The sequence below is a fragment of the Aplysia californica genome, unplaced genomic scaffold (assembly GCF_000002075.1).
Source record: "Aplysia californica isolate F4 #8 unplaced genomic scaffold, AplCal3.0 scaffold00462, whole genome shotgun sequence".
Classification (NCBI taxonomy): domain Eukaryota; kingdom Metazoa; phylum Mollusca; class Gastropoda; order Aplysiida; family Aplysiidae; genus Aplysia; species Aplysia californica.
Window position 1 is genome coordinate 208,267 of NW_004797732.1, and position 13,195 is coordinate 221,461.

The 13,195-nt window shown below is 44.1% G+C and overlaps 1 protein-coding gene across 2 annotated transcripts in view; it reads right to left on the reverse strand.

Moving 5' to 3' along the window:
- LOC118478282 overlaps positions 1-13,195 on the reverse strand; it is a 37,020-nt gene that overhangs the window by 12,188 nt on the left and 11,637 nt on the right. Inside the window, exon 2 of one of the 2 annotated variants that reach the window (XM_035971564.1) lies at positions 786-2,724. The exons of the other annotated variant lie outside the window; for it this stretch is intronic. Coding sequence (XP_035827457.1) covers positions 1,204-1,851 — 648 coding nt within the window. The 5' untranslated portion in view covers positions 1,852-2,724 and the 3' untranslated portion in view covers positions 786-1,203. Of the gene's footprint in view, positions 1-785; positions 2,725-13,195 lie in introns of those variants that run through there. 2 annotated transcript variants of the gene reach the window in all.

A 13,195-nucleotide genomic window follows, 5' to 3' on the forward strand; every position in this document is an offset into this window, starting at 1 on the left:
AGTTTTAGTAAGAGTTTTACGGCATTTGCAACACAATAAGGCCATATAGCCTCAAAAACAAACACGTTTGTTTGGGGGGTTTTCAGGTGACGAGTCGGGCGATCGATCCGATCCGATCCGATACCATCCGCAACGGGCACCCGGTAAAGCCACTATAAAACCAACGTACCTATCACCGATACGATCAAGCCAAAGGGGCCAATCCATGTCGTTTAATGTACGCTTTTCTTTCTTTATTTGTTTGTTTGGTTTGGGTAAAGAGAAGCACATCGACACAATAATGGTCATTTAGTGCTGGAAAAAAATAAGACACACAGACAGAAACAATAGAGGGAAAGTAAAGAAGTAGGACCTACCAGATGCGCCCTCCAACCAACCGCGTTTAATGTACACCACTTTGTATTTTCCGGTGTGGCAGGACAAGTCAACAACCACAGAATAACACACAATGAGTTTTCAAACCTGCTTACCGAAACGTTTTTATGTAAAAGAGAGAATTGGGAGAGGCGAAAAGTAGAAAGAAAGACCAAATTGTAAGGCAACTTAATTAACAAAGAAGGATTTTCCAAATCGGGGGTGCTGTTAATATGCAGAAAAGACAGGTAAACGTGCAGACACGAATACAAGAATTCTATTCCTAGAAGGTGAGGTTGGAGGTCTGATTGGAATTTAGGCAACAATAGCATAGGATCGGTTTATACGTACCTTTTAGAGACAACCCCCCCCCCCCCAAAAAAAAAACACCAAAAAAACGAACAAAAAACGTACATAGGCCAGTTCGTTCTATACCAGGGCTTGTCAACCTTTTTACAACCAGCACCCACTTTCGTCACCTTTAAGAGGCTAAAACGTTCGTACCGCTGAGCTACGCAATTCCAAACGAGGCATTAAATAACGGCTTTCACTACCCGTGGTGATCCCCATCGTCCATCTAGATCACTAATTTGGCGCTCATATGACCTTATGCAGTTGCAAGCGCCGTAAAAACTTACTAAAACAAAACAAATGACCACTCGCCCACTGGTGGCTAAGTCTACCCAGGTTGGCAAACGCGGGTCTGGATACATGACAGGGGTACAAGCACGGGACTTTCACATCCCGATCTACGGCAGCATCCTGCGGTCGCCCGACGAAAGACGCGCTGTAAATACGACAAACGAGCACCGCAACCTCAAGCAAAGCAGACATCAAGTCTCTCTTACTCTACGACAAGTACAACGCCGCCCAACTTACGGCAGGAGCCGGTCGGCTTTCTCCCTCCTCATCCCCGACACCGTTGTCGTCCTCGTCCTCTAAACCAGAGTCGCATCCATTCTCCAGCTCTCTCACAGACGACAGAGTTTCAGGCACATTTTGATGGTCTGTAAAACGACTCGCAGAGTCTTCGGCGTTCCCATCAGGTACAGAGTCACTGAGAGAAACTTCACCGGAGCTGGAAGTAATATCTTCTCCAGTCTGAACATCTCCCTTTCCATTCTTGTCAGGGTTCGAACTAGCCCCACTCACAGCGGTACTCTGAGATGACCCTTCATTAATTAACTGCGATTTCTTCTCCCCAGTCTCAATATCCTTGTTCCCTTCCTGGTCGCCATTTCCGTGGAAGACAGGCGGTTTCTCAGCAGTATTCCGAACTCCCTCGTGAGTTCTGCCATCCTCACCCGTTACCGCTACTTTAGGCTCGGCCTCGTTCAAGTGACCCGTGGGTTTGGACTCATCGGTGTGTTTTGTGGCCAGCGAGGGCGACTGGCCGACTGGGGGAACTCTTCCTGTATCTTTCTCCGCGCTCTGAGTCTGGCCCACGGGAGATGGTAGGGTCACAGAAACAGACTGTTTGGCGCAGGTTGACCCCATTGAGAAATTGAGATGAAACCCGGTCGTTGAAAGGGACAAACTACAGAATCCTCTTCCCGTTTGTAAGATAGGACAGAAAACTACAAAGTGTAAAGGAACGCGTTGGAATAAGTCCAAGAAGCGTGTTTCATTTATCAACAAGAGACAAGCACCTCAAAGCCGTCTACCTTAGCTTTCTTTGAGACGGGGGTCGTTTAGCATACGATGACTCCGAACGACAAATGGATACAACAAGTGTCAGTAGTGCAGGCACATGTCTCACCTGGTTGTAAGTCTTTGGGTATGAATGAATGGAATGTAGTCAAAGGTAAAGCTGTCCGAATACTGAGATCATATAAAAATAAGAAGTCCACAACATGTGAAAAACCGCTTTGGGATACGGAGAATTTGAAACACTTTTATCTCCACTGTTCTCGGATTCTGTGCAACCAGCACAAGTTTACAACACAAGAATAAGGCTTATCACTTTCACTAACACAACAGTTTCAGGGGCACAACACGAACACCCGCATTGTGGTATTTTTATAAAGTGGAGCAAATATGAAAGCCGAAAGGCAGAGATTGAAAATATAATTTAAAATCCGTCACTACGACGACATCTCAGAGAGAGAGAGAGAGAGAGAGAGAGAGAGAGAGTTAGATGATACGGATTAGTGCACACGAAAAAATTGACAACGTACCACTTCTTTCGCCATGGTGTTCTATATGCGGCAGGTAAGAGCGAGTCACTCAGTCGGAACTCCCAGGCGACGTGATCTTCTCGTGCAGCTGTACTGTGCTCTCTCCCCGCTCCTGGAGTCTGGAGGGAGACCAATAACGTTTGCCCCCTCTCTGCAGCGCGCAGTCGACCCACGAACGACAACCCTCTCCGTTCTGATAACAAAACGGAATTAATCAATAGCAACATTTTCCGGCTACGGGTGCTGTTACGCTAAAGGCTAAAGAAACTACGCTCAGAGTAGAGTAATGAGGTTATAAAATAGTATAGGTTTGTTGTAATGTCCTTGACACTCTGATGAACGTTATCGGGTGAACGTCAACAGAGAGAGAAAAAAAGAGAAAAGCACACTAAATCGCTCTTCAAAACCAGTTCCTAATCCCCTACCAGCAAGCACATAGCGGTCGGCAGTTCCATTTCACCTGGGTTTTGAGGAGCGATATGTGTACTCTGAACTACATTTTCGTCACCATGGTAGCGTTTGGCATGCCTGGCCACTGGCTGTGCCCTTAGATAACAAAAGTAGCGCACTTCGCTGATCATACTCTCGACGGAATCATCTATTACAACAACAACAAAAACCCTAACGCCCGAAACGTCAGAAACTACCGCTTTTCACTGAGCAAGGATTACGAGGATAGATCAAGTGCCTACGGTACATTAACAAAGTCTTTAGAAAATTTCAGACATAATCAAACGGCTTCGCGGGCTGAAACATTAGAGAATAAAACTCATTAAGTCGTAAAAAGTGTGGTTTCTACAACCATTTCTTTTTTTTTTAGGGGGGGGGGGGTGTGCTTCACTCGATATGTGCAAATTCCGCATATATCAAAGTAAATGTAACCTGTCAGATACGATCATCATGTCAGATTCGTGAGTGCGTCATATGCGGTGCTAGAACGGATTCTCGATCCAAGCCCACATCACCAAGACCGACGAGATTGTAGGTACAATCACTATGTACAACCACGTGCGACGGGCGTTAAGTTATTTGTTTCAGTAGGTGTTTTACGGCACTGTCGAGTTAGTTTTGGGCATACATTAAGTTAGAACACGTTTCCATATTACATATTACTATTGCCAAAAGTCTAAGACTCAATTGCTTTACGCCTCACACCTGCTCCTCGTAAAAACCACTTTAGAAGATCATGTCTGAAGAAGCGCATTATACAAGTCAAAAGCACAGCAGCGGTCTGAAGCTATGATATATATATATGCATTCGTTAGCAGTTAACGGCTACCCGGGGTAGGAGCTGTTCCTGTCCAACAGGAATATGGGCAAACACTCGATGGTCGAGGTATTTTCGTAACCGGGAAAGTGTATGTGTATAGTCGGGGAATAGAGGGAAGGTGGAGGTGGAGGGATCGAGGAGGAAGAGGAGAAAGGAAAGGGGCGAAAAGAAAGGGGGGTGGGGGAGGACATTTAACACAGAGAGGAGGAAGATGGAGGGGCAAATAGACTGACAAACAGACAGACAAACAAACAGACAGTGAAACAGACAGACAGACAGACAGACAGGGACAGTGAAAGGCAGTAACAGTGAGAGAATGAGACAAAGACAAAGGGAGAGAGATACAGACCGGGTTGGGGGGGGGGGAGAAGTAAGGTAGAAATAGAGAAAAAGATGACAGGCAACACTAGAGTGAAAAGACAAAAAGAAGAAAGGATAGGAGACATTTGAGGAGCGGGGGAGGGAAAAAAGAGGGAGACAGGGCGAGAAAATGTGGTTTTCACAAACACACACACACACACGCATATCCCACACATTTTTGTATGCTCAGGTCCTTTAAGTGTACGGAACGCTAAACGGTCGGTCTAAATTACCGGACAGAGGCCCCGTGCTACCAACACCTACGCTACACTTAGAAGAGCAACAAAAAAAAGGTAACAGTAACCGTTCTACCTTTTCCGTGTTTGTCTTTGCTCTGCGTCAACGTTGTTTCCCCCTTCTCACCTGCCTACGCTATACTTAGAAGAACGAATAGCTAAAACCTATTACTTATAGCTGTTAACAGTAGCGCCATTTCTTTGCTCTGCGTAAGCGCTGCACGGCGCGTCATTTACGCGATGACCTCGGAGCTATTGTAACAGTAACGTCGTCACGGAGATTTATTTGACTACAGCAGGAGGTCACCAAACCTAGGGCCCGCGGGCCAGTTCTGACCCACCAGGTCAGTTTGTCTGCACCCCCCCCCCCCCTTTCAAAGTCACCATGCACCAATAGGGTGGGGAACCAACTTGGAGGATGAGTTTGTAGAGTTTTAGTTTTAGTAAGATATTTTACGGTACTTGCATGACAATTAAGTGTCAAAGATTAACGAGTTGGAAGAGAGTACTAAACTTATTTTTGGTCAGTGTTTTATGGCTCTTGCAACTGCATAAGGTCAAATGAGCGCACTAACAAACATATGAAGACGATAGATGTTTGACAGGAAGGAAGGAGCTAACCATATCAGAGCACCCGCCAACCACCCACGTTTGCAGCCTGCTCAGAATTTGGTTACCAAAAATAAGTTCATCATTCCATGGGAATTTACAGTGCAATTCAAACGTGTTTTAATAGACTTCATAACTTCTACTTAATGTATCACTCTATCTTGACTTTAATGTGTTAAAATCTTTCACGTTAAACAATTTCTACAGTACTTTTCATTTTATGTACTAGTCAGTATTCATCAGGACGGTTGAGTTTCTATTTGTGTATTCAGTTAATTGTATTTAACAAAACAGTTACCCGGCCCGAGTTCGTTGTTCTCAGTGACCCGGGCCACTTTGTAATGTAAACACGTTTGGTGACTCATAGACGAAAGAGAAACACATTAGCACGATAATGGGCCTTATATGCCAAGAGGAACACAAAAAACGGAGAAAAAAGTCAGGCAAAGAAAAGAACCTCCTCTCTGCGGCACCTTTCAACAACGCAAGACAATTTTATTTTCAAATATGTATAGATCAAGGTGTTTATAATATGTTCCCCATCGCCACACTTTAGATCATTTAAGAGGACGGCTTCGACCCTGCTTGACAGGGCCAATCAGAACTGAAACTTTAAAACTCAAAGGGATACAACACCCAAACTAAACGACCCAGACACACTCGATAAATGTTCTTCCCTACACGGGAATCGAACTCGAGTCTTCTGCGTGCAACAGTGAAGCGCCTAATCGTAACAGCACATACGTCTAGAACGACACACAAAGCAACGCAAGGGCAAATTATAGCCGAAACATCAAGCTCTGCGAGGTAGTGGTAGGTCCTCTTTGTAACTAAAATTGCGCCTCCGCACTATCAGTTAGTACACTACAGAAGAAGTTTAATCAAAGCTAAAACATCACCAAGATCACGTCTCTATAAAAACGTGACTGTGCATGTGCAGAATACAAAGGATGGAAAAAAGGGGGAGAGGGGTGGAAGAGATAGAGGGGTTGGGGAGAAAGAGAGGGAGGAGGAGGAGGAGGAGGAGGAGGAGGAGGAGGAGGAGGAGGAGGAGGAGGAGGAGGAGGAGGAGGAGGAGGAGGAGGAGGAGGAGGAGGAGGAGGAGGAAAGAGAGAGAGAGAGAGAGAGAGAGAGAGAGAGAGAGAGAGAGAGAGAGAGAGAGAGAGAGAGAGAGAGAGAGAGAGAGAGAGAGAAAGAGAGAGAAAGAGAGGGAAAATAAAAAAGGGAAGGTGGGGGGGGGTCCAATAGATGGATATATGCCTTTCTCATACTATTTCAATCAAAGCCGTGGTCACAGGATATCATTACACGGTATTCTGCCATGATCAATAGCTGGCAGCAGGGCCATTGAGCGACAGATGGCTCGGGGGGAGACTGTTCCCTCAACCACCACACCAATTAGAGAACACCATTGTTGTCACAGCCACAGGCTTATCCTATTTTTCCCACGGCTACTTTTGAGAGGAAGTGAGTTGATTGAAAATGTTTTACGGCACTATCGGCACAAAATGGTCACGGAAAAACCAGTTCGGATGAGTAAATATCATCACCGACCTGCAAAACTAGCTGTGAGTTCGAGTTTGAGAAGCAAATGGATACGAAAACGGTCGTTTCGGGCTTGATTGAGAGGGTGTTTTACGGCACTATCCACACAGAAAGAGCGAGATAGAAATTCCAGACGGAAAGTTGACAGGTGGGACCCACCAGAGGCGGCCCCCAACCATCCGTTCCCCAATATCAAACCAGGCTGGATCAAGGTCTGTTACACAGGTCCGGTCAATATCAACAAATTGTTGTCAAGATAATGCATTCAGTCGCTTAAACCACTGTTTTTGTTGTTGTTGTTGTTGCTGTTGTTGCTGTTGTTGTTGTTATTGTTGTTGTTGATGATGATGTGGCTATTTTGAGAATGCCAGAAAGAAGACAGCCCTGCCAGACATATATGGTACCAAACACCACATGGAAAAAGATTAAGATATAGACCAACTAACAATTAATGTTTTGTACAAACTTGTTATGACATCCAGGGTTAAAACGACAAAATATTCAAAGACTATATGATATGCAATGAATTCAGACATGCAAGAAAAGAAAGGAAAAATATTATGTTTAGAAGAAACTGGCTCTTCTGAGTAAACCTGTATTTGAAGAAAATGGCTCTAAAGAGAAGACCCGTATAAATTCTAAGAAAAATGACAATAGAGACGACCAGCATACATTCTAAGAAAATCAAAATGACTATAGAGAGGACCAGCATAAGTTCTAAGCAGTTGCAATGGCTCTATTGAGAGAACCCGTATTCGAATCTTCAAAAAATGGCTCTATTGAGCGAATCCGTCTTGGAAGCTATGGTTCTACTGAGTGAACCCTTTTTCGAATGTGAGAAAATAGCTCTCAACTGAGGGGACTATTTTTGGGCTCGAAGAAAATAAAACTAATAAAATTACAAGAAGACCAGTACTCATAAACTGTTTCTCGTTATGTCCTTATCATCATCTTGCTCTGCCACAAGCCTTGAGGGACTATGACGTTCATGCCCCCCCCCCCCTTCTTTCTCTCTCACCCAGACACAAATACACACGCGCGCGCGCCACACACACACACACACACACACACACACACACACACAAACACACACACACACACACACACCACAGAGCACGCACACACACATCAACTTACAGCGACATCCTCCTGGGACCCTACACCGTCGCCAAAGCCGTCGTCGTGGTCATCGTCGTCGACTGGACGACTACACACACTGTCCGAGCTCTGTGGGGAGATGGTCCACGACCAAGCCGCCTGTGGGTTCACATAGTTCAGACACTCGCGCCGGTAAGCTTGGTACATGACCGCCGATAGAGTTTTTAAAGCCGGTCACCGGACAAACGCCTCGCTCGCGGAAAGTTGTCTCTAAGTAGTTGGAAGGCGGGGGAAGCAAGCGCCTTGAGCTGTAGCTGACACTTTATAGGCAAATAATAATGGATGTTTTACGTCCCCATCGACACGATTTAAATCACTGACTGATTGAGACGTTTTTACGGCACTATCGACACAACACAAGGATTTTGATCACTGATAGACAGATGTTTTAGAGCACTATCGAAACAAGGATTTAGATCACTGATTGATTGAGATTTTTACGGCACTTTCAACACTACACGAGGATTCAGAACAGTAGGTGACACAAAACTTTGAAACTTTCTTTTCTTCGTAAAGCTTGGCCGGTACAGGGACCACAGAAAGTCCCGTAAAAAGGAAACCCATTGTATGTTACAAATAAGGCTTCAGTTTTACACACAGAAGGCAGACTGTGTTTTCAAATGGGAATGACAACTGACATTTGAAGCTACCAACCTTGGAAGAAGCATGAAGAGAAAGTAGCTTGTGGGTGGGTCGTGGGGAAAGGAGGGGGGCGGGGGCACACTGTTCTTATCTAATGTGGAAGTTTATGCCGCCATTGACACAATTTATACCATTCGGGAAGCGAGCTCAGACTTGTCCTGATTGGCGAGTAGACAAATTTGACCAAAATAACCAGATCAATCTAGGTCAGGACACCCACGATCAGGAAATCTAGGCCGTGTGCACGCCAACAAAAAAAAAAACATACCCAAAAGAAGGTGGTTTATAACAAGATTTCTAGCAAAGCTGCAATGTAGCCTTGATCTCTCTAAAATAGATCAATGTATAAGAGTTAGCTCGCTATGGCGCTGCAACGTTAAAAATATGTTTTTAAAATGTAGCAAACAATATATAAACTCTTTGGTCATACGTACTGAACAGAGACATTGCTTATTCAACGCACTAACAAGTCTCGAGGTAGTTTGATGTAACAGTCCATCATTAGAGCTAGCAAGGTTTTTTTTGTGACCGAAAGAGACACCCCAAAAATAACACCTTGACTAAAGATAAAATACCTATAACAAAGGGGTTCTTGAATCTGCCGACTTTCCCAAAGGGGCCCGTAAATCGCCATGGTGTGAATAACTAATGTTGCAACTATGACTTGCTAAATTGGGAAAAGTCACTGGGCAGTGACTTTGAGGGCGATGAAGGGTGAAGAAGTTGAACTGTTTTTAAGGGGTGTTGACACAATGGTTCGCGAGACGCATTTACACTTGAAGCGAGATTTCATTTTGCAATTTGAAAAGATATATTGGACAGATCGATATAGATAAGACACGATTCGTGTACCCAAAGAATGGCGTTCAGCACGTCTAAAGATCTACAGCAGCTCAATGAACAGTTATAAAGATCTAGGGCAGCTCAGTTCAGTGCACGCGCTGGGTGTGGTAGTACACTATGCTCAACTTTGAAAGTGCCACACACACACATGGCCGTTATCGTGCTGACTCATCTGAATCTCCAATCTTTTTTGTTTAAGTAAGAGTTCTGTTGCAATTCTAGTTCAAATAGGTCTTAGTATAAGGGTTGAAGATTAGAGGCGTTACTTGGGAGTAACATACAACGAAAATGGGGAGAGATATGGACCATAGACGTCTTATAAGGAAAAAAGAGAGGTAACCAAGGTAAACAACATGTTGGCAAGGGTAGCCTGATCTACCCTCTGTGTTAACAAAATACACTATAACATGACAACTGGTCCATATTTAGCTTGTATGCAAGTTGTACACAGTTTTTTAAAATGTCGTCAGATTACATAAGAAGCTGCTTTTTATAAGGTCAAAGAATTTTTTTGGGAGTAGGGGCAAGGGTCCAGCTACTTTTTGGACCCCGAAGAAACACGGACGCCAGGACTCAAAATTTACGAATCATATTTAATACATTACGTATCATTTTGCTTGTTTGTTTGTGTAGATGTTTTACGGCGAAATGGACTCCATTAGGGTAAATTTAGCATCAAGACTGCTTATCAAAATAAAAGTGTAATAACTTCGCGACAATCGGTGTTTGTTTGTTTTGTTTAGTTAGTTCAGTTTAGTAGAGGTTTTACGGCGCTCGCAACTGCATAAGGTTATATGAGCGCCAAGGGGTGGATGTCTACAGAGAAATCCTTACGGGGAATCAGACGTACTCTGCTCACCTCTCTAGTTTCAACAGCACAAAGTCTGCTTTGACTATCAAGCACATCAATGCGATAATACCATAACGGCCATTTAGGGCAGAAAAAAGCAAGACACAGGCAGAAACAGCAAAGATGAAAAACAGAAGTAAAACGGACCCGTGGCGCCCTCCAGCCACCCGCACTTTGAGTAAAAAGAAGCACACCGACATAATAGCGCCATTAAGTGTAAGGCAACGGCAAGTCAGACAAGACAGATGGACAGACAGACTCACCAAACAAGCAGTAGGAGAGAAAAGATAAAGGACCTATAAGGACCCCCCCCCCCCCCCACTCTAACATAAACTCGCAAGGACAGACAGGCATCCAGTCGAATAAGCAGACATACAAGCTTCAAAAACAGCCGCCACCAAACATTCGATAACAATAATCACGCAAATCTAACGACGACCAGCAATTCAGAAAGAATTAATATCCGGACACAATAAAGCTTACCAAGTCAACACGAATATCTAAACAGGTGTCTCAGACCAGAAAATACCGGAAGTGTATGTTGTGGCAGGCATAGGTTGTGAAATCAATACTACTGGCGGCTGAACCGTGGCCACGCAAGGCAATTAGTTCACTGATGGGTCGGAGCTTTTTACGCATCTATTCCCACAAACGAGCTCATTCACTCCTTCCCTTTTGTTGGTTTGTTTGTTGAGGAAAGAGAAGCACGTCGACACAATAATGGCCATTTAGTAGTGCTAGGTAAAAGTAAGACAGCGAGACAGAAACAACAGAAGGAAAGTGAAGAAGTAAGACCTACCAATGGCGAGTAAAGAGAAACGCATCGACAAAATAACGGTCAGTCAGTGCTGGGGAAAAAGCAAAAGACAGAAGCAGAAACAACAGGGGGAAAGTAAAGAAGTTGGACCTACCAGTGGCACCCTAAAACCACCCGCACCACTTTACTGCTTTTTGATTAAGTAATTGTTTTACGGCAATTGCAAGACAGATCATATAAGTGCCGATGATTAGGTGTTACAAAATACTAACAAACATAAAAAAGAAGGAGGAAAGACAACAGTTGTTTGATAGGAAAGAAGGAGCAAACCACACTAGAGCACCTGCACTGCTTCGCCTGATTTAATTAAGCAAGTATGCGTATGGGATTAGCGCCACTATCAACACTTTCAGATTATTCAAGAAGCGGGACTTCCGTATTTAACGTCCGTTTCCGATACAACCAAGCCAAATAAGTCTTGAGAGTCTTGAAAACTCCCCGATACAACCAAGCCAAATAAGTCTTGAGAGTCTTGAAAACTCTCCGATACAACCAAGCCAAATAAGTCTTGAGAGTCTTGAAAACTCCACAAAACGACTGAGTTCAAGAACACCCAGGCGCTTCCTAGTCCAGCATGATACTAGGGGAGCTGTCAGAGCGCTCGCTTTGCCTAAACTTAAATTTTAGTTTTAGTGAGAATTGTATGGCACTTGCGACACAATAGGTCACATGTGCCAAAGATTAAAATAACATACGAAGAAAAGAAGGAGGAGATATAAATACCCCAGATGTTTAAATAGGAAAGAAAGAGAAAAACAACATTAGAGCACAGGCAACTACCCACTGGGCCATTCCAACAGTTATTTAGTAACACGAATTTGACCGATTGATTGCTCAATAGATCAATCGGTTTCTTGGTTGCGTGATTGATTTTTTTTTTTTTTGAGCGAGCTGATATTTTTCGGCATTATTGACACAAATACACGAAGAGACAAAGCATGATAATGAGAACAAAGCCAGGAACACACCCTTGCCACTCTCCAAAATTAACTAACGGTCAATCGACACAAACGATGCACTGCCACACCCGAGACGACACAGGACAGAATCCAAAGCATAGCACAAGGAAGAGGACAGACTGCATGTTATTATGAAGCCCTGCTGTTCGATCAATTGATTGGTTGAGAAAAGTGAAGTACATCAATACAATTACGGTAATTTAATATTGGGAAAGAAACGGTTGGGGGGAGAAGAAGTAAGACCTACCAGTGGCGTACTCCAATCACCCAAGCCCATACTGCTACTACTGTTGCTGCTACTGCTTCAACAACTACAACATAAAAAACTACAACTACCACAACAACTACTACTACAACTACTATTACCACCACTTCTACTACTAACTACTGCTTTGATCGCAGACTTACTGAGAAAGAACAACAAAAGGAAAAAGTAACCAGTTCGTTTTCTTGAGCCAGTAAAGAGAAACTGGTCGACACGACTACGGTACTGGGAAGAAAAGTCAGAAAGACAGAAATAGAGTTGTGGTTAAAACATTGGGACCTACCACCAGTGCCACCCTCCACCGCCCGATGTCAACAGTTTTGTGTCAACTGTTGCTCTCAACGTGAACTAAACGAGTCAGCACGATAGCGGCCACATTTTTCGCTTGGAACAGATTAAGATTTACAACAGACCACCGCGGAGAATGAACATCAAGTGAGAAACAACCACACCAGAACACCCTTAGACCACCAGTGTGAAGTGCTACTAGCCCACAATAACAATAATAGAGAACCCTATAAAATAAATCAGCGGGGGGGCATGACTGTGAATTCCACTCCTCAAAACAAAAACAACAACAAACAGCCCATAGGAGTCATTTACAGCAGATTGAGATCATTTATTGAGACGATTGAAACTACATGTTTCTACACACCGCTGCGCACTTTTTATCTCCTTCCTACCTCTGTGAACACGGGCAAAGACGTACAGAAAAGTGTCACTGCAACACGGACGAGAGGGATCAGCGACTTGTTCGTGCAGAAACGACGAGTGATATCTTCGATCCAAGCTGCATTCAGCTCTTATATTCAACAGCGCCGATAGGAAAGGCGGCCGAACTGTCACACGAGGGGGAATAAAATTTCAATCTACACAAAACCTTAAACAAATCGAGACAAAACGGCAGCGACCTACGCTCACTAGCTAAGGACAAAGAAAGATATATGGAAATGACTGGCACTAAAAACGCTACTTCCGTGATAAACAGTCCGGTTGCCTGGGCAACGGAGCCGGTGAACTGATGAGTGAAGATCGAGAGTAGTGCAGGGCGAGTACTCTGTTCAGTTCTGTTAAAAGAAGCGCTGTGTGTGTGTGTGTGTGTGCGTGTGT